The sequence below is a fragment of the Colias eurytheme genome, chromosome 18 (assembly GCF_061535395.1).
Source record: "Colias eurytheme isolate Ceu_HAF_F1 chromosome 18, ilColEury1 Martin Lab GWU primary, whole genome shotgun sequence".
Taxonomy (NCBI): domain Eukaryota; kingdom Metazoa; phylum Arthropoda; class Insecta; order Lepidoptera; family Pieridae; genus Colias; species Colias eurytheme.
The window spans coordinates 9842572-9866262 of record NC_142997.1 but is presented as its reverse complement, the minus strand read 5'-3'; the positions used below and the strand labels follow the sequence as shown (position 1 = coordinate 9866262).

The window sequence follows — 23691 nt, the reverse complement described above, 5'->3', positions numbered from 1 at the left end:
TCGTGAAAAAAATTCCAAAAGTTCTGCAAACTTGGGGAAGTTTTCGATATAATACTTCATATCACGTATTAAATTTGCAACCAATCTCAGCGTTCCTACGGAACATCTTTTGATATTGAATATCAATGTATTTTTTTTATTAATTCCGGACAACATTCTGGACTGCGGACAAGGTTGCAAAATGAGATTTATTGTCGTCCGAATGAACCATTCACTTGACCGAAGTTTGAAAACTTTTGGAATTATTGTTAAATTTTCGATTTCGAATGTCGATACTGACTGATGTATATTGACATTTCATATTTTGGTGTGTATTTTAAAACTATTTTTGAACATGGCCCATGTGCTCTTTTTCTTTATAAAATGAATGTAGAATGGTAGATAGGTTAGGTAGGTAAAAATAAATAAAACCGGCCAAGTGCGAGTCGGGCTCGCGCACAAAGGGTTCCGTAGCAGCAAATATAATAAATTACAGTTAAATCAACCTATCTCAAAAACTATAAGAGATACTTTGATCAAACCAAAAATCGTTGAAAGAGTTAATTAGCATGCATCACCTCTATTTTTTTTAGAATTTTATACCCCGTAGTTATAAAAATAGAGGGGGGGGGACATACTTTTTACGACTTTGAGAGCTGATATCTCAAAAACCGTTCACTTTAAGAAAAATGTTTTTTAGAAAACTTTATATCATTTTAAAAGACCTTTCCATTGATACCCCACACGGGTATGTACATCGAAAAAAAAAATTTCATCCCTCAGTTACATGTATGGGGGGCCCCACCCCCAATTCTTTTTTTTACTATTTAGTGTCATATTTTTGTAGCGGTTCATACAACACATATTCCCATCAAATTTCATCACTGTAGTACTTATAGTTTCCGAGTAAATCGGCTGTGACAGACGGACAGACGGACAGACGGACAGACGGACATGACGAAACTATAAGGGTTCCGTTTTTGCCATTTTGGCTACGGAACCCTAAAAAACAGTTTTAACAAAATAATTTATTTCCAAATCATTCCCATATCGAACTATGCAACTCTGGGTCATCGAAGAGCAGTTTATTGTTATTCTGGTGTTTCTGGTGAGGGTGCTGATGCAGCAGCTGCAGCAGACCAGTTCCAATGGCCGCTGGTACTCCGAGGATGATGCACTCGGAGACACCCTCGATGCTGTCCCGTTGTCCGTAGTACGCCGCGTCGAACAGGTGGTCCGCCGTTTTTTCAAACTGCAATTTACGAAATTTTTATTTTTAGTTTTTTTTTTATATTTTGTGATGTTTTTTGGGATCTCTAACGGAATTTTAATGGAATATGGCAATGCAGACGATACAGCACACTTTGTATGTAGATAAAACGTACTTTTTGCAACCTGATGGGGTAATAGTGTGAGAGTGTATGTTTGTTTGTGTTTGAGCGCGCGAGTCTATGTGTGTTTAGGCGTGCATGTGCGCACGTGCGCACGCTCATGTGTGTGCTCTGCTCACGAGCACGCCCACGTGTGTGCGGGTGTGTGTGCGCTCACGCTGGCCAGGTTGAGCACGGAGTCCTTCATGCGCGCGAGCCCGTAGCGCGTGATGCCGAGCAGCTCGCCGCGCGCGCACATCTGCGCGGCGAGCAGCGCCACGTGGCGCCGGTCCACGCTCATGCCGTGTCCCGCCATCACGCCCTGGATCTCGCTGATGATCGTCGACACGGCCGCCTCGATGCCCAGCGTTTGGTACACCTGCGACCACAACGAGCTTTAGAACTACACCTAGCTTCACTTCACTCAATAAATTCGCAATAAATGAATGAATTGATGGAAGGAATAAAAGAACTGAGCAAATGAATTCAAAATTGAAGGAATTTATGAATGAATGAAAAAGTAATAAAAAAATGAATTAATGTTAATCGGTTGGTGAGTGATTGAAAGATGCACTAATTAAAATGAAAGAATGAATGACAAAATAAGAAATGAAAAAGAAAAGAAATGGAAGTTTTATTTAGCACATTTTATTTTAAATAAAAAATATAAATAGTGGAAACTTACCTCCAATATATTGTTAGAAGTGGTCTTAGTTCCTTCAACGCCGTACGTCGCTATCACATCCCTCAGTCCTTCGCCTTCCACGCAGAGCTTGTATCTATTGACGGATAATTTTGACCAGTTCAATAAGCGGAACAGACGACAAAGTATATCTCTAATCACGGCTTAGGCCATAACTCACCACGCTGATTTGTGTCATATTGTCGATGGATATCAAGATATAGATTCAATATAATACATGGATTTTAGTCAGGCATTTGAAAAGGTGAATCATTTGCTTCTACTTAAAATTAATAATTTAATGTTTGAATAATGCTATAAATAGTACAGCATATCTGTAACTTATTAAGGTAATAGAACATTAACAGCGACAGTTATAAATTTTATGAATCGTATCACTTGGGGTGTTCTGCAAGGTTCACAACTGGTACCTATTTTGCTTCTTATTTTTATTAACGGCTCCGTATCATCATACGCTATAACCGCTCTGGAAACTTTGGACAGTCCCTTGTCAGCCACAGCTGATAACTGTCTGGCTAACTGTTGCAGCACTACCTTCATTTAGCGATATATACCTAAGTCGGGGAGAGTCTTTACACTTACCTAGGCTTTCCACCCGTATCATCGCACGCTATAACCGCTCTGGACACTTTGGGCAGTCCCTTGACAGCCACAGCTGGCAACTGTCTGGCCAACTGCTGCAGCACTACCTTCATTTAGCGATATATACCTAAGTCGGGGAGAGTCTTTACACTTACCTAGGCTTTCCACCCGTATCATCGCACGCTATAACCGCTCTGGACACTTTGGGCAGTCCCTTGACAGCCACAGCTGGCAACTGTCTGGCCAACTGCTGCAGCGCCACATTCAGCCAGCCGCCATGCTTGCTGCCCTCCGCGTAGATCTTGATAGCCCATTCGGATACTGCTTCTATGTTGCTCGGTTTTATCTTCAATTTGGAAGTGCATATCCTGTGTGAAATAAAGTTTATTTACTAAAATTAAAACATTCTCATGTAAACTTTTAGAGGTATTAATGAATTGTCAATTTCTTAAAGTACCACCAAACTCACCGCAGATCTTATTTTAAAGCCTACTGCTGTTGCAGTCACTTTATTTTTATTTTTTACTTCTTTCTCATGAGTTTTATATAGAATTGGTTTTGCTACTATCTTTTTATTACAATATGACTCAATTGAAAAAAGAGCAACAAAAGATACAGATGAACAACGAAATATTTAAAAAGAGTACTTACGAATATATAATAGAGTGTACATTGACTTCCAAGCAAAGTAATCTGATTCGTTCTGCATCCAGCCTTATTAGGAGGAAGCAACTTGTGGGCAAGTAGACCTCTTCGATGTATGTAGTTATCTGAATAAAAATGTGTTTTATAAAATATGGAAAACTGACATGTTGGAGACATGGAGGACCAATCAAAATTTTACAAATAAATAAATTCAAAAATATATCCAGAAAAATGATCATGAACTGTTTGATTGTTACTCCTTCATACAAAAACTGCTGAACCGATTTTCATGAAATTTTTCATTTTATACCCGCCTTTTTAATTTGGCATTTATTTGAATAGGCTTTATCCCGGAAATCTCACAAAAGAAAGCTAGTATAGCCATAAAGATCATTTCTCACGCAGTTTAACAGGCTACATAAATAAATACAACTGAAAACATGAATCTAACTCCATCCTTTATTTGAGCCGCGAGGGACTGGAACATGCTTCCTGAATCTGTGTTCCCCGATGAGTACAATTTGGAGGTCTTCAAGTGAACAGGTACATTCTAGGGAAGCGCGCTCCATCTTAGGCCACATCTCAGCTTACCATCAGGCGAGATTGTGGCCAAGCGCTCCCCTAGTGTACAATAAAAAAAATAAAAAAAAATCCTACAAATTACATCAAGCTAGATCACCTACCTCTCCCAGTGTCGTCTTCTCAACTCTGCCCTTGACCCGTCTCGCGAACTCCTGATCATGAGGCTGCACCAGTTCTGCCGTGATGATCGGCGTCGAGATGTTCTTGCTAGCGTTTATGATCTCCTTCACCCGGGGCACACCTTGGGTAATGTTCATGGAGGCTACGCCCGCGAAGTGAAAAGTTTTGAGGGTCATTTGGGTACCCGGTTCGCCTATGCTCTGCGCGGCTAGCGCGCCCACCGCGGTGCCCGGTTCTATGACGCTCCTCTGGTACTTGTCATGGCACACGCGTAGGAACAGCACGAGCTGGGGCAGTGTGAGCCGTTCCAGTTGGAGCGCTAGGGCTCCGCAGGACGCGTAGCGAGCGCGTAAGTTGCGCACCTTCGCTGATATTGTTTTGAGGAATGTTCTGTGGGAATGATTTTTTTTTAGGTGTAGAAGACAAGTTTGTATCGTTTTGATTAATAATCCGTGGTAATAGAAGTGAATGTGGTATCGTTTGAGAAATAATAGTGTAGAAATAGTAGTGGTGCAAACATAAGTAAATTTATGCTATTTGAGACATGACAAGTGGAAACAGAAGTCGATGTGGTATCGTAAGAGAAACGATAAGCGGTAACACTACATTAAATACTATAAACTTACAATAGCTCAGTTTTGAACTCCTGGGTACACGTCTTGAAGTCATCCAAAGCAAGGGTTTCTTCAGCCGCCTCCAGTATCCTGTCTGCATCCAGAGGTTCTTCCTCTCTATAAAAAAATAATGATTTTGCTCATTTATCGAGAAAATCTATATTGCTATCTGTGGTTATTTAATAATCGGTAAATTAGGTCTAACAATTTTTAAATGAAAATAGAATTAGTTTTTCTTCTGTTCGTGTGTGTATTTGCTATCGTGTTCATGTAAAATCATTTTTATCTTTTACTAACTGTCCCGGCAAACGTTGTTCTGCCTTACTCTTCATCATTTAGGGGTATGAAAAATAGATGTCAGCCGATTCTCAGACCTACTCGATATGCACACAAATTTTCATGAGAATCAACCCAGCCGTTTTGGAGGAGTAAGGTAACTAATATTGGGACAGGGGAATAGTTCGTGGGTGTGTTTACTATCGTATTTATGTAATATCGTTTCTTTCTTTCTATGTTATGTGAATGTTTGCTATCATGTAATCTCTTTTATTTGATTTTTTAGTTTATATGTGTGTTTGCTAACGTTTTCATTAAAATTGTAGTGTTCGCGTTTTCTAGCATTATGTTAGTATCTTGACTAGACTTAATTTTTCTTTATTTGTGTGTGTGTTCTGTGTAGTGTATATGACCCGTCTTCCCTATGTCACACGTTACCTGGCGGGGCAGAGCGCGCGCACGTGTGCGAGCACGCGCGGCAGGTCGACGGGCCGGTCGCGGCCCTCCATGCAGCTGGGGTCGAGCCCGTCGCTGCCGTACTGGAACTGCACCACCTCGCCCGTCGCGTTGCGTACTGTCATGTCGTAGTTACCTGGCGGGGCAGAGCGCGCGCACGTGTGCGAGCACGCGCGGCAGGTCGACGGGCCGGTCGCGGCCCTCCATGCAGCTGGGGTCGAGCCCGTCGCTGCCGTACTGGAACTGCACCACCTCGCCCGTCGCGTTGCGTACTGTCATGTCGTAGTTACCTGGCGGGGCAGAGCGCGCGCACGTGTGCGAGCACGCGCGGCAGGTCGACGGGCCGGTCGCGGCCCTCCATGCAGCTGGGGTCGAGCCCGTCGCTGCCGTACTGGAACTGCACCACCTCGCCCGTCGCGTTGCGTACTGTCATGTCGTAGTTACCTGGCGGGGCAGAGCGCGCGCACGTGTGCGAGCACGCGCGGCAGGTCGACGGGCCGGTCGCGGCCCTCCATGCAGCTGGGGTCGAGCCCGTCGCTGCCGTACTGGAACTGCACCACCTCGCCCGTCGCGTTGCGTACTGTCATGTCGTAGTTACCTGGCGGGGCACAACGCGCGCACGTGTGCGAGCACGCGCGGCAGGTCGACGGGCCGGTCGCGGCCCTCCATGCAGCTGGGGTCGAGCCCGTCGCTGCCGTACTGGAACTGCACCACCTCGCCCGTCGCGTTGCGTACTGTCATGTCGTAGTTACCTGGCGGGGCAGAGCGCGCGCACGTGTGCGAGCACGCGCGGCAGGTCGACGGGCCGGTCGCGGCCCTCCATGCAGCTGGGGTCGAGCCCGTCGCTGCCGTACTGGAACTGCACCACCTCGCCCGTCGCGTTGCGTACTGTCATGTCGTAGTTACCTGGCGGGGCACAACGCGCGCACGTGTGCGAGCACGCGCGGCAGGTCGACGGGCCGGTCGCGGCCCTCCATGCAGCTGGGGTCGAGCCCGTCGCTGCCGTACTGGAACTGCACCACCTCGCCCGTCGCGTTGCGTACTGTCATGTCGTAGTTACCTGGCGGGGCAGAGCGCGCGCACGTGTGCGAGCACGCGCGGCAGGTCGACGGGCCGGTCGCGGCCCTCCATGCAGCTGGGGTCGAGCCCGTCGCTGCCGTACTGGAACTGCACCACCTCGCCCGTCGCGTTGCGTACTGTCATGTCGTAGTTACCTGGCGGGGCAGAGCGCGCGCACGTGTGCGAGCACGCGCGGCAGGTCGACGGGCCGGTCGCGGCCCTCCATGCAGCTGGGGTCGAGCCCGTCGCTGCCGTACTGGAACTGCACCACCTCGCCCGTCGCGTTGCGTACTGTCATGTCGTAGTTACCTGGCGGGGCACAACGCGCGCACGTGTGCGAGCACGCGCGGCAGGTCGACGGGCCGGTCGCGGCCCTCCATGCAGCTGGGGTCGAGCCCGTCGCTGCCGTACTGGAACTGCACCACCTCGCCCGTCGCGTTGCGTACTGTCATGTCGTAGTTACCTGGCGGGGCAGAGCGCGCGCACGTGTGCGAGCACGCGCGGCAGGTCGACGGGCCGGTCGCGGCCCTCCATGCAGCTGGGGTCGAGCCCGTCGCTGCCGTACTGGAACTGCACCACCTCGCCCGTCGCGTTGCGTACTGTCATGTCGTAGTTACCTGGCGGGGCACAACGCGCGCACGTGTGCGAGCACGCGCGGCAGGTCGACGGGCCGGTCGCGGCCCTCCATGCAGCTGGGGTCGAGCCCGTCGCTGCCGTACTGGAACTGCACCACCTCGCCCGTCGCGTTGCGTACTGTCATGTCGTAGTTACCTGGCGGGGCACAACGCGCGCACGTGTGCGAGCACGCGCGGCAGGTCGACGGGCCGGTCGCGGCCCTCCATGCAGCTGGGGTCGAGCCCGTCGCTGCCGTACTGGAACTGCACCACCTCGCCCGTCGCGTTGCGTACTGTCATGTCGTAGTTACCTGGCGGGGCACAACGCGCGCACGTGTGCGAGCACGCGCGGCAGGTCGACGGGCCGGTCGCGGCCCTCCATGCAGCTGGGGTCGAGCCCGTCGCTGCCGTACTGGAACTGCACCACCTCGCCCGTCGCGTTGCGTACTGTCATGTCGTAGTTACCTGGCGGGGCACAACGCGCGCACGTGTGCGAGCACGCGCGGCAGGTCGACGGGCCGGTCGCGGCCCTCCATGCAGCTGGGGTCGAGCCCGTCGCTGCCGTACTGGAACTGCACCACCTCGCCCGTCGCGTTGCGTACTGTCATGTCGTAGTTACCTGGCGGGGCAGAGCGCGCGCACGTGTGCGAGCACGCGCGGCAGGTCGACGGGCCGGTCGCGGCCCTCCATGCAGCTGGGGTCGAGCCCGTCGCTGCCGTACTGGAACTGCACCACCTCGCCCGTCGCGTTGCGTACTGTCATGTCGTAGTTACCTGGCGGGGCACAACGCGCGCACGTGTGCGAGCACGCGCGGCAGGTCGACGGGCCGGTCGCGGCCCTCCATGCAGCTGGGGTCGAGCCCGTCGCTGCCGTACTGGAACTGCACCACCTCGCCCGTCGCGTTGCGTACTGTCATGTCGTAGTTACCTGGCGGGGCACAACGCGCGCACGTGTGCGAGCACGCGCGGCAGGTCGACGGGCCGGTCGCGGCCCTCCATGCAGCTGGGGTCGAGCCCGTCGCTGCCGTACTGGAACTGCACCACCTCGCCCGTCGCGTTGCGTACTGTCATGTCGTAGTTACCTGGCGGGGCACAACGCGCGCACGTGTGCGAGCACGCGCGGCAGGTCGACGGGCCGGTCGCGGCCCTCCATGCAGCTGGGGTCGAGCCCGTCGCTGCCGTACTGGAACTGCACCACCTCGCCCGTCGCGTTGCGTACTGTCATGTCGTAGTTACCTGGCGGGGCAGAGCGCGCGCACGTGTGCGAGCACGCGCGGCAGGTCGACGGGCCGGTCGCGGCCCTCCATGCAGCTGGGGTCGAGCCCGTCGCTGCCGTACTGGAACTGCACCACCTCGCCCGTCGCGTTGCGTACTGTCATGTCGTAGTTACCTGGCGGGGCACAACGCGCGCACGTGTGCGAGCACGCGCGGCAGGTCGACGGGCCGGTCGCGGCCCTCCATGCAGCTGGGGTCGAGCCCGTCGCTGCCGTACTGGAACTGCACCACCTCGCCCGTCGCGTTGCGTACTGTCATGTCGTAGTTACCTGGCGGGGCACAACGCGCGCACGTGTGCGAGCACGCGCGGCAGGTCGACGGGCCGGTCGCGGCCCTCCATGCAGCTGGGGTCGAGCCCGTCGCTGCCGTACTGGAACTGCACCACCTCGCCCGTCGCGTTGCGTACTGTCATGTCGTAGTTACCTGGCGGGGCAGAGCGCGCGCACGTGTGCGAGCACGCGCGGCAGGTCGACGGGCCGGTCGCGGCCCTCCATGCAGCTGGGGTCGAGCCCGTCGCTGCCGTACTGGAACTGCACCACCTCGCCCGTCGCGTTGCGTACTGTCATGTCGTAGTTACCTGGCGGGGCACAACGCGCGCACGTGTGCGAGCACGCGCGGCAGGTCGACGGGCCGGTCGCGGCCCTCCATGCAGCTGGGGTCGAGCCCGTCGCTGCCGTACTGGAACTGCACCACCTCGCCCGTCGCGTTGCGTACTGTCATGTCGTAGTTACCTGGCGGGGCACAACGCGCGCACGTGTGCGAGCACGCGCGGCAGGTCGACGGGCCGGTCGCGGCCCTCCATGCAGCTGGGGTCGAGCCCGTCGCTGCCGTACTGGAACTGCACCACCTCGCCCGTCGCGTTGCGTACTGTCATGTCGTAGTTACCTGGCGGGGCACAACGCGCGCACGTGTGCGAGCACGCGCGGCAGGTCGACGGGCCGGTCGCGGCCCTCCATGCAGCTGGGGTCGAGCCCGTCGCTGCCGTACTGGAACTGCACCACCTCGCCCGTCGCGTTGCGTACTGTCATGTCGTAGTTACCTGGCGGGGCAGAGCGCGCGCACGTGTGCGAGCACGCGCGGCAGGTCGACGGGCCGGTCGCGGCCCTCCATGCAGCTGGGGTCGAGCCCGTCGCTGCCGTACTGGAACTGCACCACCTCGCCCGTCGCGTTGCGTACTGTCATGTCGTAGTTACCTGGCGGGGCACAACGCGCGCACGTGTGCGAGCACGCGCGGCAGGTCGACGGGCCGGTCGCGGCCCTCCATGCAGCTGGGGTCGAGCCCGTCGCTGCCGTACTGGAACTGCACCACCTCGCCCGTCGCGTTGCGTACTGTCATGTCGTAGTGCAGCACCAGGTCTTCTAGCGACTGTCACGAATATCAAATCAGTCAAGGCAAATTATGTCGTAATGACAGCAAAAGGTTCTCGAGAGACTGACAGGAACATGATAGGCAAGATAAATTATGTCGTAGCAGCTAAGTTTTCTATCAACTGACAATCGAATATGATATCTTCAGTCATTTTATAACCTCCCGAAAAAAATGCATAGCAGAACTACCCGGACTGGACTGTCGTACTTATGAAAAACACTACTATAAGAGACGAGACGAAAAACATTATGTTACCACAGTAACAGTAACGAAACTCCCTACAGAACGTTAGAAAAATTCGTTGTGTTTATTTGAGTGACTAATCACTTTCTTTGCATCAAATAAAGCATGGAAAAACTCAAAACAATTCCTAGGGGATATTTTATGACCTCTCCAAAGCATTTCACTACGTAGAACATTTCACTTTATTGCGTTAACTCAATCACCATAATGAATCAAAAGAATTTAAGAACAAGCTCAGAACCTTATAGCCTCATATCTTCATAATAGGATACAGACAGTCGTTGTTAATGGAGAAAGTTCTAGCGGTGCGTCAATTAACATTGGTGTTCCACAGGGAGCTACTTTAGGTCCCTTCTTGTTAGAGCTTGTGGTAATAACTTTATTTATATAAATTTAAACGTTTTAGTTGCGATACAATATTAATGAATTGATGAAAGATGGTAATCCTGAAAAGTTGTCACTTTAACACGATAGGATAGTTCTCTGGCATGATTATTATTTTTACATTGTTATGATTTTAAACGAGTAATTCCGGAGTTTCTTCCAAATTCTTCTCTGTGGAAACTGCTATCGAAACCGGTGGTAAATTATTATTTTCTATTTTTTGATGATTCAAAAGCGCTAAACGAAGTCTAGTTGAATAAATAAATGTTTGAGTTTAAGGTCGATCAATTCGTTCCAATTTCCGTCTTAGCGATAAACCGCCTATTGAGCTCAACTCTGTCTTTCTTATAATTACTTTTGCTACTATTATTTTGGCACAATAAAATATTTTTGTCAGTTTGTTTACTACGACTACCCCTTACCTTAACAAGTCTCCTCTGCAAGTACCCTGTTTCTGCAGTTTTAACAGCAGTATCCACGAGTCCCTCCCTACCACCCATTGTGTGGAAGAAAAACTCCGTCGGTGTTAAGCCCGTGTAGAAACTGTTCTCTACGAAACCACGAGCCGCTGGGATCTTTGCTGTTTGGAGAAAAAAAGATAAGGATTGAAATAGCCGAGTTTGTTGCCAGTAATTTTACAGTAGTTTAAAAATAGACTTTTCGTGAATAGTATATGCTTTACTTGGATAAAAAAGTTTTTAATTTGTATTGGTTCTGCCAGGACGTCGTGTATTGCATTGCATGTTATTCGTTCACATTAATTCTGAAACTCATTGAAGAATTGATATATTTTGTGTAGTTTATCATGCGGGCGTAAAAATAAAGTGAAGTTGGATATAAACATCCAGGAAATAAACCTGCATTCAATAGTGCAACTTAAAAAGAATGATTAATAAAAATTCTGAATTCTGTAGAATATAACCAATGTTACTTACAGTGTCTCTCGAAATGTGGTAGCGATCTATCTTCGAAACCATTCGGCACTCTTTTACCGTTCAAAGCCTGCTGGCCCACGCACGCGATCATCTGAGAGATATTAATGTTCGAACCTGTAAACAAATAATTTAATTCATTTATAAAAATAATTTAATAAGTATTTTTCTTTTCTTTTTTTTTTATTAGTCACTATTGACTCCTCATTGAATTCCTTTTCAACAAATATAGCTCAAAAATATTTATAAATAAACAAGACGTTTTTAAAAAAAAACAGGTGACAATCAGATTCCTACTATAAAAAAACTTGTGAATTATAACATAATCAGTAACTCTATCATCCTTTTCTAACATAAACACATTCCTAATTTTGTTATTAATACCTTTAGATCCACTTTGAGCCATAATAAGTGGAGCATTGGTCGGATGCAACTCTCTAAAACACGCTTTGGCCGCCAACTCTCTGTAATGAAATAAAACTTTCAGAAGAAAGAATATAATACGTCGTCAAATGATTGTAAACAATTAAGACTAATGTTCCTTTGAGGGAGATGTGCAATTCTTCAAGCCCTTTACAGGCAAAATGTGATCATAATGTTAACTATTGCACAAGGAAGCAAGCGGTCTCACTTTTCTGTACACAAAATTATAAATGAGTATACAATTTTCAAACCCTTACAATATGCAATTCAAATGCTATTCCTATTACCCCCACCCCATATTCAAGCATATCTATACTAATATTAGAAGGCTGAAGAGTTTGTTTGTTTGGACGCGCTAATCTCAGAAACTACTGGTCCGATTTGAAAAATTATTTCGATGTTAGATAGCCCATTTATCGAGGAAGGCCTATAGGCTATATTATATCATTACGCTAAGACCAACAAGAGCGGAGCAATGCGGGTGAAACCGCGGGGCACAGCTAGTTAAAATATACCAGGAAAAGTAATAAACGCATTTTAATTGGACTGAAGCACTTAATAAGTCATAAGCACCAGGTTACTCCAAGTTTAAGATATTACCTGATGCTGCTCAGCTCGCTCAGCATGACAGCTTCCAGGGTCTCCTCCATGCTGCATCCGGGCTGACACTGGAGCGTGCCTTTCTCCATCTCCAGGATGTAGCCGTCACATTTGGAGTACCTGATCATGTACAAGAGGGTACTATAATTGGAATTTAGGGTGTTTTAATTCGGGTCGTAAGGAGTAAACATCAGTTGGAAACGATCAAAAATATAAAACATTTTACCAGTCATTATTTGCACCATATTGTATTGTATTTAAACACATATTTTTCACACAACACAAGCATTTAAATGCTTAAAAGGATGTCTCAATTACTGGAAAAATTGTAAACATATTTCTAACGCAATAAATATTTTTGATTTTAATTTGATTTTAAAATACATCACAATCGCTATAATATTTGTCATCTGCCTATTGGAACGAAGTGCCTTATCGCGCGTTGTGAAAGGGGGCTAGACGGAATTAAGACCAAAAGTTGTAACGACACTTTTTGCTATAGTTGTAAGCCGTGCGACGTGCGCGTGTTTATCTGTCTGTCTCTCTCTCCCATAGGACTTCTTTCCATCCGGGTATCCCTTGACACCACTCAAGTTTTTATTGTTGCTTGCAGGGAGATAGGCTTCCAGGTTTAGGCTATTATCCAACATGTTATGGTTAAATAGATAAAATATACTTATAGACGAAATACTAAGTTTTTATAAAATGTATCATACATACCCAGATTCAAGTAGTTTGTTTTTGGCTTCTATAAGCTTCTTGCCCGGCGTTACGTCAATAATGCCAAAACTGAAGCCGCGGTTCATCATATAGTAGGATGCCATACGAGCCAATCTATGTAACAAAGATATTAGGATTAACTGAATAAAAATGACTACAAAAAGTGTAATATTATACATTGCAATTTTGAGGTATATGGCGCTGTAACAAGAAATACTGTCTAAAACAAATATGTTTGATTGTGTTTCATATCTAATAAGATCTCTTAAATTTAAACCACATCATAAATCACACATTTGAAAGAATACCATCCATGAAAAAAATCAAACTCCACAATGAGATAGGGTCACTACTACATATTTACATAATAAATAATAATTATTTTTAGATATCCTATTTATTCAAAGCATCAATTTGTGCATGCTTAATGCTTATGTAATATATTTTTACCTCCACATTCCTCTAACAGCATATTCCTCTCCCCAATCCCTTAATAAAATATAAAAGATGCTGGTCTTTGTACCGGAGCCCAGGGTGCTCTTATCCATGGACCCACAGAGCAGTTCAGAATTTCGTATTATTACATCTATAAACAAAGATAACACAATACATATTAAATATCACAAAAAGAAATAAATTATAACGTGTAACCTACCTATTTAACTGGAGACCACAACGCATTAGGAGCTATTTTTTCGCTAAATGAGCGTTTTCAATCTTTGACCGTAACATATACAACCACATAAAACATAAAAGTGAAGTTAAACTATAAACAACAGTAAAGAGTATAACATTTTTTTAATATAATACATACTTACATGAATCCTGTATGCACATGTCCTTGTTGCTGGTGTAATTTTTGCCTTTTGTCTCTAAGTTCGCCTTCACCTTGCACTCTTTATTCGGCTTCATGATGAGACTGCAAACCATAATTTACTCTAAATATTTAGAAAAATTGGAGTGTAAGTACTTGAGGATGTAGAGCTATGGGTAAAAATATATTTTTAAAAATATGCAAAACATTTACGTTCTTAATTTGGCGCAATTTTTGTCTTTAAAGAGCTTTGAAAGTGATTTTAAATATCTATTATCTATATTACACGCAATTTCTAAACACATAAACCTACCTAAATATCGACTTCCCAGATTACAGAATTAATTAAATACCCAAAAATCTATTTTCTCCAGCAAACTTCCTAACCTATCATCCTACCCTACCTAAATATCTGTTTCCCGGTCCACAATTTCCTCGGTTTGAGTATAGCCGGTGGGGGCATATCCACGCGCATGTTGGCGTCAGGTCCGGCGAGCAGACAGCTGGCGAGCTGCTGGGCTTCCTCGCGGGTGAAGAACGAGTCCCGCTGGGTGATGAGGTAACCACCGGTGATGAAATCCTGGGTAGCTGCTATCAGGAGTTCACCGTTCCGCGGTGTCACCAGGTTCGATTTATTCTAGTGAAAGGAACGTGTAAATTTTTGTGTAAAGGGTAAGAAAAAAGTAATTAGACATTGCATAGCTAACAAAGGTTCATGCTCGTAATGAAAAAGCAACAGGAATACTTTTTCTCTTTATTGAATAAATAAAATTTACAATAATTGACTTTTTAATCGGCACTGTACTACTGTTAAACATTGGTCATTTTAAACCTCATATTAAGAAGTAAAATCACAAATAGGCAGATGTAGTAATTTTCCAGCTATCAGTATTTTAAGATTTGACATTTTATCGACTTTAAAAAAGGAGCATCTAAAGTAACTCACTCCCATAAGTATAAGAGCTTCCGCCCTCGCTTCCTCAGTCTGCGGAAGATGCATATTCATTTCATCTCCATCAAAATCTGCGTTGTATGGTGTGCACACACATTCGTTGAATCTATTGTATAAAGTAGAAAAACTGCGATTTAAAATCAAATAACACAGACTTTATTCTAGCAGAAGACAGTGAAAATTTGGCCATTACAGTTTTTACCCCCAAGTCATGGTTATACAAAATTTCATCTTAGCAATAATAGATAATGGACCTTTATTTAAACAGTAAAAACTGCACTAGAAAATTCGACTATGTTTTAAATTAATACCAAATATATACTTTATTCTAAACACAATAAGGTACAAATTCGCATGAAAGCTCGCAAATAAACTGTATCTTATAACCTGAAGGTCCTCTGCGGCTGGACCTTAGCCCGATGACACATGATGGACAGCTTGTGTAAAGATGGCTGCCGATTGAACAGCACCACGTCACCGTCCACCAGGTGGCGCTCTACTATGTCACCACACTACGAGATAGTGTATGTTTTAGAAGAGTACATTGCGAATGAAATGATACGAAATAAATACAAACATTTGCCCAAACATGCATTTGAGTATAAAGAAAATAGGCTGAATTTTTATCGTAATTAAAATTGAAATACAAGTTATTCTACTTAGGTACTAGTACTTCAAAAAGCAGCTGATAAAGTTTCAAATATGAGTTAAAATTTGACAATGAATTCGAATTTGAAATAAAATTAAAAATTTAATTAGACTTCAAAATTTAACTTGCCTTTGAATGTGTACATAAATCTGAATTACAGTTCGAATCTGAATTCTATTCAAATTTCAAATTCAAATTTCCACCAAACTCCAAATTGTTATGTACCTATATAGATATCTGACTGAAACGCATGTACAATATTCTTTGTATTTAATAAAATAAATACCCACCTTAAGCTCCTGCGCGATCTTCTCCCTATTCCCGTACTTCAAGTACTTCTTATGCGCAAGCCCACGTTGTTGCACATAATTCGCCCCCGGATGTGCATCCGGGCCCGCGCACACGAGCGCGCGCAGCCAGCGCAAGTTGGCGGGAAACACTCGCTCCGGGTATGTGAGGGTCTTCGCCACGTGGACGGGTACGCCCACCTAATGTCACGTAAAATGACAAAAAATAAATAAACAAGGAGCGTGTACGCCGTGCACACGTGTCAGTAGTGAAACTTCTTTGGCAAGATTCAAAGATACCAAAATTGTCACCTTACTCTTTGACACGACCTTGAATTTTTTTTTTCAACACGCCTAAGGTAGTTTCACTTCAAAAATTAAAAACAAAACCATTTATTGATATTGATATAAGTATATTGTACAGGTAAAAATCATGAACCCATCAGTTTTTTATTGAAATTATACATCTCGGGTGAAATTCGAACTAATCAAAACTCTTGATGTACCTTCGTATCCAAAACATTATTTTTTACATTAGGCGTATTTTGCCCTATTTGTTATGTACACGACGTTTTATATGTATCAATCTCGGAAAACAGTTTTCTTTCAACAGAATCTCGAGAGCCAGTTCAATAGTGACATGTAGCCGCGCGCGCTACACGGCGAACACGTGTTGAGTGATTGAAGCGATGTTGCCGCGCCGCATGGCCAACGCATAATTAGTGAATGACGCGACGTTGCCACGACGCTCGCACGTATTTCGTATGACAAACGCCTAGCGCGACATTGCCGCGCCGCACGTCGAACGGAAAATAAGTGAATAAAGCGACGTTGCCGCACCGCACACGAACGCGTAATGACAATGAGCCAATAACGCAAAGTTGCCACGTCGAACGCATAACAAACGGCTGACTCGATGTTGCCGATCCGTTGATTGTTTCAACACACGATGGAAGCATTATTCTTGTTCTTCAATCGTCAGTTGATGACATGCGCTTGACGTGCGTATAACGTGAATAATATACATAAAGCATCTGATTATGCATCTATCTGACACAACACAATTTACGATCGGTATATATCGCTCGCTAAGATTAAAATTTAATTTAATTTCAAACTATATTATTTAATGGTAATGGTAACAATACTGATAAAACAATAGAAAAATGATAAGTAATAAGGAATTTGAAGAACATATTAAGAAACAGAACAGCATATAAATATAATATAATATCAAACTATAGAAAGAGAACACAATACTATAGCTATTTCTCTCATATGACGTCATACCTCCTGTATCTGCAAGTTGGGGTCCGGGGATATAACAGTCCTGCTGGAGAAATCCACTCGCTTGCCCGACAGGTTGCCACGGAACCTTCCTTGTTTGCCCTTGAGACGTTGGACTAAACCACGCCCGGGTTTTTTTGGCTGTGGGGAGAGAGAAATAGATGTTTTTTATTAAATTTATTTTCAAGTATATACTTTATTGTTTGATTCAAATGCAAAAATCACGATAAGCATAAAAATACATATTGGTTAAAAAATGTCCGGGCGGCCTTGTATAAAACATTCACTCAAATTAGCACCTTATTTCGTTGCAGTAATGTTCAATGTCTATTGTATCGCTCATAACAAAACAATGCCTAATACACACGTAGGCAGAGTTTTTCATCTGACAATTTTTAAACATAATAATGAGTCTATTTGTTTATAGTATGTCAATATACTAATTACCTATTTAAATTCTATATATCTAGCTCTCTATCTATCTCTTTCCCATCCTATCTATCCTGGCTATATACAACTACATCCCCATACTTTACCTGCATAGACAGCGGTATGCCCGACATCTCGCTATTGATATACAACGCACAGTGCAACTGTAGATAGTCCCAATCCTCTTGTACTAGCTCCGACTTGCCGCCGCTCGCCACGTGGCGGGCTATGACGTCATTGATTAGCAGGATCTCGGACTGCTTCATTGTTAGGTCGTCTTCGTTGCTGGAATGTTGTTTTTACTTCTTATAGTGTGTAATTTTTGTTGGAACGGCACAGGTAAATTATTGGATCTATTTGGATGGAGTTTACAAGTTTATTGATTTCTGTATTGGTTCATCTTTCTAAGGTAATAAAGGCTTCTGGCAGGAGCAAGGTCTTTATGCGCGTCAGTTGAAAAGTTTACGTATTTATGCAGAATACTTAGTTTTATAGCAAATCCAAAATGGAGATATGTTTTTTCATAATACTATGTGTAGAGTAGTAGAAAAAAAATATAAAAATTGGAGAAAACATAATTTTTATAAATTTATTATTAACCAGGCAAAGTTTGTGTAGCGTTCATTTTAATTCTATTATTCGGAAGACATTTCGCATTTTTCGTATCAATTGGTTTAAAAATTAGGTAACTCACGTGCCCGCCTTAATATCGGAAGCCACACTGGGCCTGATGCAGAGCGGCGGTACGGGCAAACGCGTGAGGATCAGATCCTCGGGCCTGGAACTCTTCACGTTCATCCCGAGGAGTGGAATATCTTGTTCCGGGATGCGACGGAATAGGTTGATTACCTGTAGGAGTCTTTTTTTAGTATGAAAAATATTTTTTATTTAATTAATTAATTTTTAAAACTATTCAAATTAAAAAAGAATCACTGTAAAAAATAGACTAGTGTATTTCTTCATATTGATACCCTGCATATGAGAATAGAAAGCTTAAAAGAGAAATATGTTTGACTCTAAATATCTGAAATAGCATCGATTAGGAATTTTTAAACAAGTAAAACAGGCCAAATAAAATAATTTTTTAATTTTTTGGCCATCTCTTTGTCGTCCTGCATCATGCATGCATACGCGTTCGAAGACGCGGCACAGTTTGTACTATACTACATACAAATATTTCGGACTTACCTCCAACGGATTCATTTCAATAACAATATTGCCAGTACCTAGCATTGAAGCCAGTTCCTTATTAGATTCTTTCGCTTCATTGAACTCGCTCAGCACACTCCTAACTAACGGATCACTTGGTTTCTTATTCCTATACTTCTCATGAACAATTTTCAAGATTCCTGCTGAACTTTTCTTAACAACACCATTAATAGAATCACAGTGGGGACATTTGGTGCACGTCTTCGCCTTTTTCAAGACAGCAGCTCGTAAGTTCTTCTTGTGTAGATACGAAATTTCGGGATTCATGAATTTGCGGCGATATGACTTCTTTAGTGGTTCAGCGAGCATGACTTTTGCGCAGTTCTGTAAAAAATACTGTTTTGTATACATGTTTCCTATGATACAATATTAATAAAATGAAGGATTTTTTTTTATTTTAATGCCAAAACATAATAAGAATCCTACAGGAAAACTACAAACACCACTTACCTTACAAATAGTCTGCAAAATCGTGATTATAGATCTAAAGTAGCCCACATGGAAAACAGGCAAGGCAAGCTCAATGTAACCGTAGTGGCCCACGCAGTCTGCAAGACCAAGGCCACAGGTCTCACAGTTTGCGTCTTTTTGATTTGTCCCCTTGAAATTAAATTTGTATTTTATAAAATAACATGAAGATTAGGGTACTTAGTACAAAATGAAAAAGATGATACTTAGTAAACAATTTTTTAAAGGTACAGGCTAAGATTATATCAAACGCAGCTTTGTATTTGTAGTGTAATTGTTTATGATTAAAAAAATATCAGAATATATAACCTTTTTAAAAATTGATTGAACTTTTTTTGTGTTAAAAATTATAAACTTACCATTCTCCTATCAAGGACTCCATAGCTAGCTGGCACTCTTTGCCCATCTTGAGCATATAAGTTCTTTGTTATCACTTGTATGTTAGCAGCTAACTGTATATCCGATGCACTGTCCACATTGAAGGTAACTTGAGATCTGAAAAAATGTATAAAAAGCTTAATGCAGAATAGAAAACTTATAATAGATGCGAAATTTTGTTAAAATGTTATTTCTATCTACACAAATTTTTATTATTCCAATATTTTTTCTAATATTGAGTTTCGACTCCAAAACAACAGATTTAATTATGTGAATGCAGGTTATAAAGGTAAGGTACCTGATTCTACCACACTTTTTGATTGTGTGCATGATACTTTTTTTTATTAAATAATACTATTTTAAAGGCTTGCGTTGTATGTAAATATTTTATAAGCTTTATTAATAAAAATCAAGTTAAATATTTTGTAAACATAACCTCACTTACATCTTTCTACCCACATATGTTTCACGGTATTGCTCTTTAGGCATATTTCAGGCACTTACATAAAGTAAATCTGAAAAATATTTGTAGGCGTAAGATTTTATTTCATTCCTACTTGTTTTTATTTTTATTTTTCGTGTTTGGCCATAGGTAAAGGAACTTCAGTTCGTATTTTGAAAATGTCAACTGTCAAGTTCAGTCAACATGTACAACAACAGAATATTTAGAACGAAAAAAATTAGGAACCTATATATTACCATATATTACTTGCTCTGTGTTACTAGAACGTGACTAGAACAAAATCAGTTAGGTATCCAAAAAAACAATAAAGTATAATGGTATAAATAGGAAATTATCGTTTATTGTCATTTTAATCGCAGGAACAGGAATGCCTAGTTACTATAACCTTCTATTACCGTAACGAATAGTAAATTAATTAGTTTTTTTTTAACAATAAAATTAAGTATTTCACACTCTTCAATATTAATTATTTAGGTAACACAATTAACATTTTGTCTAACATTAATTAATCATTAAACATTTTCAATTATTTTTTTTGTATACATCACACAAGGCATGGTAGATTTTTGAAGGAGTGTATCCCAGTTCATATGTTTCTGGCGTAGATAGAAGCGCCTAGCGCGCCGTTTTTTGGCTTGTCAACCGAAACCACGCAACAATTTTCACATTTCTAATCTTGATAAACGCTATTAATTCGCTAATGTTAACCAAGAGAATTGTATTTATCAATGCGGCGTACAAAGTTGTATAGATTAAAAGTGCAGTGCTATTAAAATCTCGTTGAATTTCGTTTTCCCACCGCTGTGACCCGCGAACTCTAAACATGCCTCTCTTGAAAAGAAAAGCCTTTGAGAAATCGACGGCGTCAGGGTTCTTGCGGGACGACGATGAGGTATTCCACTGCGAGATCACCGACGAGATTTTCAAGGATTATGAGTGAGTTGTTTACTGCAAACAATTTTCGCGCAATTTGTTACATTTTTTTAGACCCTTTCGTGGATATCACTTTAACACGCCGTTGACATTGTTTCCGTGCGGCCTCTCATATAGTTACGCGAGCGTGACACCATGTTTCACAATTTTATCACGCTGTATCCGAATTTTGATGATTCTAATAAAGTTTTTGTAACGTATTTTTAGGGAGTATTGTGAACGGATTATTCTCGTCAATTCGATGGTATGGACATGTGAGATGACGGGAAAGAACAATTTGACGTATTCTGAAGCCCTTGAAAGTGAGAAAGCAGCAAGGAGGTCGCTGAAGGACTTCCCAATGGAGCTCAGGATACCAATATTATATCTTGCTACAAAAACAAAAAGGAGTTCATTTGCAGAGATGTCTGAAGATGTATTTAATTTCGTCAGAGAGAGGTTTTTTGTGGGGGAGAGTGTAGAGGCCTGCTTGGAGGGTGATATTTGGAGGGAAGCTCACATTCTTTCAGTTACTGCTCAAAAGCAACACCCGGATAAGTAAGTACATCTCTTACATCATTCATTAAAACTACACTTCATTTTCTAACACCAAACTAGCTTTATAAATCAAATGTTAAATACTATGTTGTAGCATAATATGTGAATGAACTTTGGGAGATAACATAAGCATCTGTGATAAATATTTTTTTTTTTATTAAGTCAGATAAACATTTTGCCAATTAGAATTTACATTTTCTATCCTTGGTATAATCAATGATAAGAAAAGTCAAGGCAAATTCTCATAGCTTAACTTTTACTTTAAAATTTGGAACAAAATGTCATGAAATTATTAAAATTAAAATTTAAAAACAGTTAAATGGCAAACATCATTGTTTCTTATCAGAGAAAATTTTCAAATAACAAAAATGTACCGTATAATTATTTAAAAATATTTGTTATTAAAAAAATTAAAGCAATAATACATATATGTACATATAAAAAAAAATTCAATGTTAACATTGTCAACATTAAACCTTTATCTATATATAGATTCTTAAATATTGGAAAATATAAAGTTGCTTGGCTTAAATTAAAATAGCAGGAAAACTGCATTATCATATACAAATGTACCTAAATACTTAACTCAAATTTTTGTTGTGATTATAAAGTTAATATTTTAAAATATTATAATATACTAGTAGTTTACCTATTTTTTTTTATAAATACTATATTGTTCAAAAATTTATAATTGAACCATAGAGATAAGTATTTCTTAACAAGTTTAATTCATCAAAACATTATTCAAAGCTCAAACATAATAACATGTTTTGAGGCTTTTATTTATCTGCAATTATAAGTAAATCGTATAAAAATTCAAATTTAAAATATAAATACTGATGTTATACAATATATGTAATACAATTCAAACATGTAAATTACATAATATACATACAATAATTTACATAACAATAACCTCATCTGGACATACTTAGACAAAAGAAAGCTCAAGAAAATTCTGTAGGTTACACAAGTCTTATATTATTGTTGAATTATTATCTCTTTGACGATAATAATTTAATAACATATAACTATGTTCTGCATTTTATTTTTGTATTTCATTTACTTTTATATATAACTAGCTGTGTCTGCGGTTTTACCCGCAGTGCTCCTCTCCTGTTTATCTTAGCGTGATGATTAGTATATTCTTCGCTTCCTTCCTCGATATCTAACACCGAAAGAATTTTTCTGAGATTAGCGCATTCAAACAAACAAACATACTCTTCAGCTTAATAATATAAGTATAGATTATTTCATTCTGTGCTTTACTTATTCACTCCTCTGGTGCTTTATTTTGATTATCCAAAATCATGTCTATAAGAATTCCAATTGAATTACCATTTGACTTTAATTCATATAAACCACCAATCCACAACTTTACAGCAAAGAAATACCCCCGCCATCCGCATACTGCTATGAGGTGGAACAGTATGAGGAATCAGACGCAACTGCGGTGGGACAGATTGGCACCGCGCCGTACGAGCGTATACGACGACGCAAGGGTGTCTACTCGAGGGATAAAAACAGGCTGTTTCTGAAGCAGTTTGTTGAAATGGGACCTGTTATTGCTATTAAGGTGTGTTGATAACTGTACATAATATTGTATCTATAGAGCTTTAGATATAGATTAAGTTTAACTGTCTGTTTGTTGCTTCAAAATAACTAACTAATATAGGGTATTATTATAAATGTGTGATTGTAACAGTTTTTTTTTAAAGATAAAAAGGTTGATATAAAAAAATCTCAAAAAGCTATTTTAATTTTAAATAACTGTAAGTATCATATTGGATTTCATGTTTTCAACAACATTATTTTAAAAACATTTCATACTCTTTCAGGCATCAGCGATAGATAAATACAACATCAACAAAGTCCACTTTGACCAAATATTCACGGGCAGTCCACCAGAATTCCCCTCATCTAAAAAGCTTAAGATGAGCATGTCACCGTCAGTGAAGCCAGGATCAGCTTCTAAACTAAATAAATCAGTCAAGAAAATCAGCCCGCAGAAAGGGAGACAGGAATCTATGGACAAATTTGTTAAGAAAACAGATAAGGCAGAAGGTAATCTTTGCGATATTTAACAATAAAAAAATAGAAATTAGTGGAACAATGTATTTTCTTATTAGAAAGCATTAAAATATGCATATTAAATAAATGTTTATGTTTATATTTATAAATTAATACACTAACAGTGCATTTATTATTATTTGATTCGTAAAACATTTTGAAATACATAGATAGACATAACACCCAGATTCTCCAAAAAAAGTTTATTGTTATAAATCATTATCTGAATTCTAAAATTCACCAAAACGCGGTAATATTATATCAGGCAAT

General features: G+C 42.0%; 2 protein-coding genes across 2 annotated transcripts in view; one reads left to right on the top strand and one right to left on the bottom strand.

The window, feature by feature from the left end:
• Positions 1-992: 992 nt before the first annotated feature.
• On the bottom strand, positions 993-20045 carry Polr3A (RNA polymerase III subunit A). The gene is made up of 26 exons (XM_090112201.1): positions 19864-20045; positions 19400-19535; positions 19023-19172; positions 18552-18896; positions 18058-18212; positions 17471-17648; positions 16938-17075; positions 15651-15848; positions 15099-15223; positions 14706-14817; positions 14164-14396; positions 13764-13864; positions 13396-13531; positions 12946-13059; positions 12226-12345; positions 11587-11666; positions 11206-11319; positions 10693-10850; positions 9468-9640; positions 4608-4712; positions 3963-4371; positions 3286-3404; positions 2790-3002; positions 2035-2128; positions 1528-1728; positions 993-1231 (listed from the first exon to the last, which is right to left on the bottom strand). The coding sequence occupies exons 1-26, from the start codon at positions 19905-19907 to the stop codon at positions 1019-1021; spliced, it is 4164 nt and encodes a 1387-aa protein (XP_089968327.1). The 5' UTR covers positions 19908-20045; the 3' UTR covers positions 993-1018.
• A 435-nt stretch (positions 20046-20480) lies between these two features.
• Acf (ATP-dependent chromatin assembly factor large subunit) overlaps positions 20481-23691 on the top strand; it is a 33617-nt gene continuing 30406 nt past the window's right edge. The window contains exons 1-4 of the mRNA XM_090112264.1: positions 20481-20817; positions 21022-21351; positions 22735-22927; positions 23190-23415. Of these exons, the coding sequence (XP_089968390.1) occupies positions 20705-20817; positions 21022-21351; positions 22735-22927; positions 23190-23415 (862 nt within the window). The 5' untranslated portion in view covers positions 20481-20704. The remainder of the gene's footprint in view (positions 20818-21021; positions 21352-22734; positions 22928-23189; positions 23416-23691) is intronic.

Excerpts from the sequence above, each read along its gene's own strand:
- Polr3A (XM_090112201.1), bottom strand. The coding sequence starts at position 19,907 with ATGCCTAAAGAGCAATACCGTGAAACATATGTGGGTAGAAAGAT. Across the intron at positions 19,536-19,863 it reads ACATATGTGGGTAGAAAGAT|ATCTCAAGTTACCTTCAATG; the intron begins GTAAGTGAGGTT and ends ACATTTTTTCAG. Across the intron at positions 9,641-10,692 it reads TGCAGAGGAGACTTGTTAAG|TCGCTAGAAGACCTGGTGCT; the intron begins GTAAGGGGTAGT and ends TATTCGTGACAG.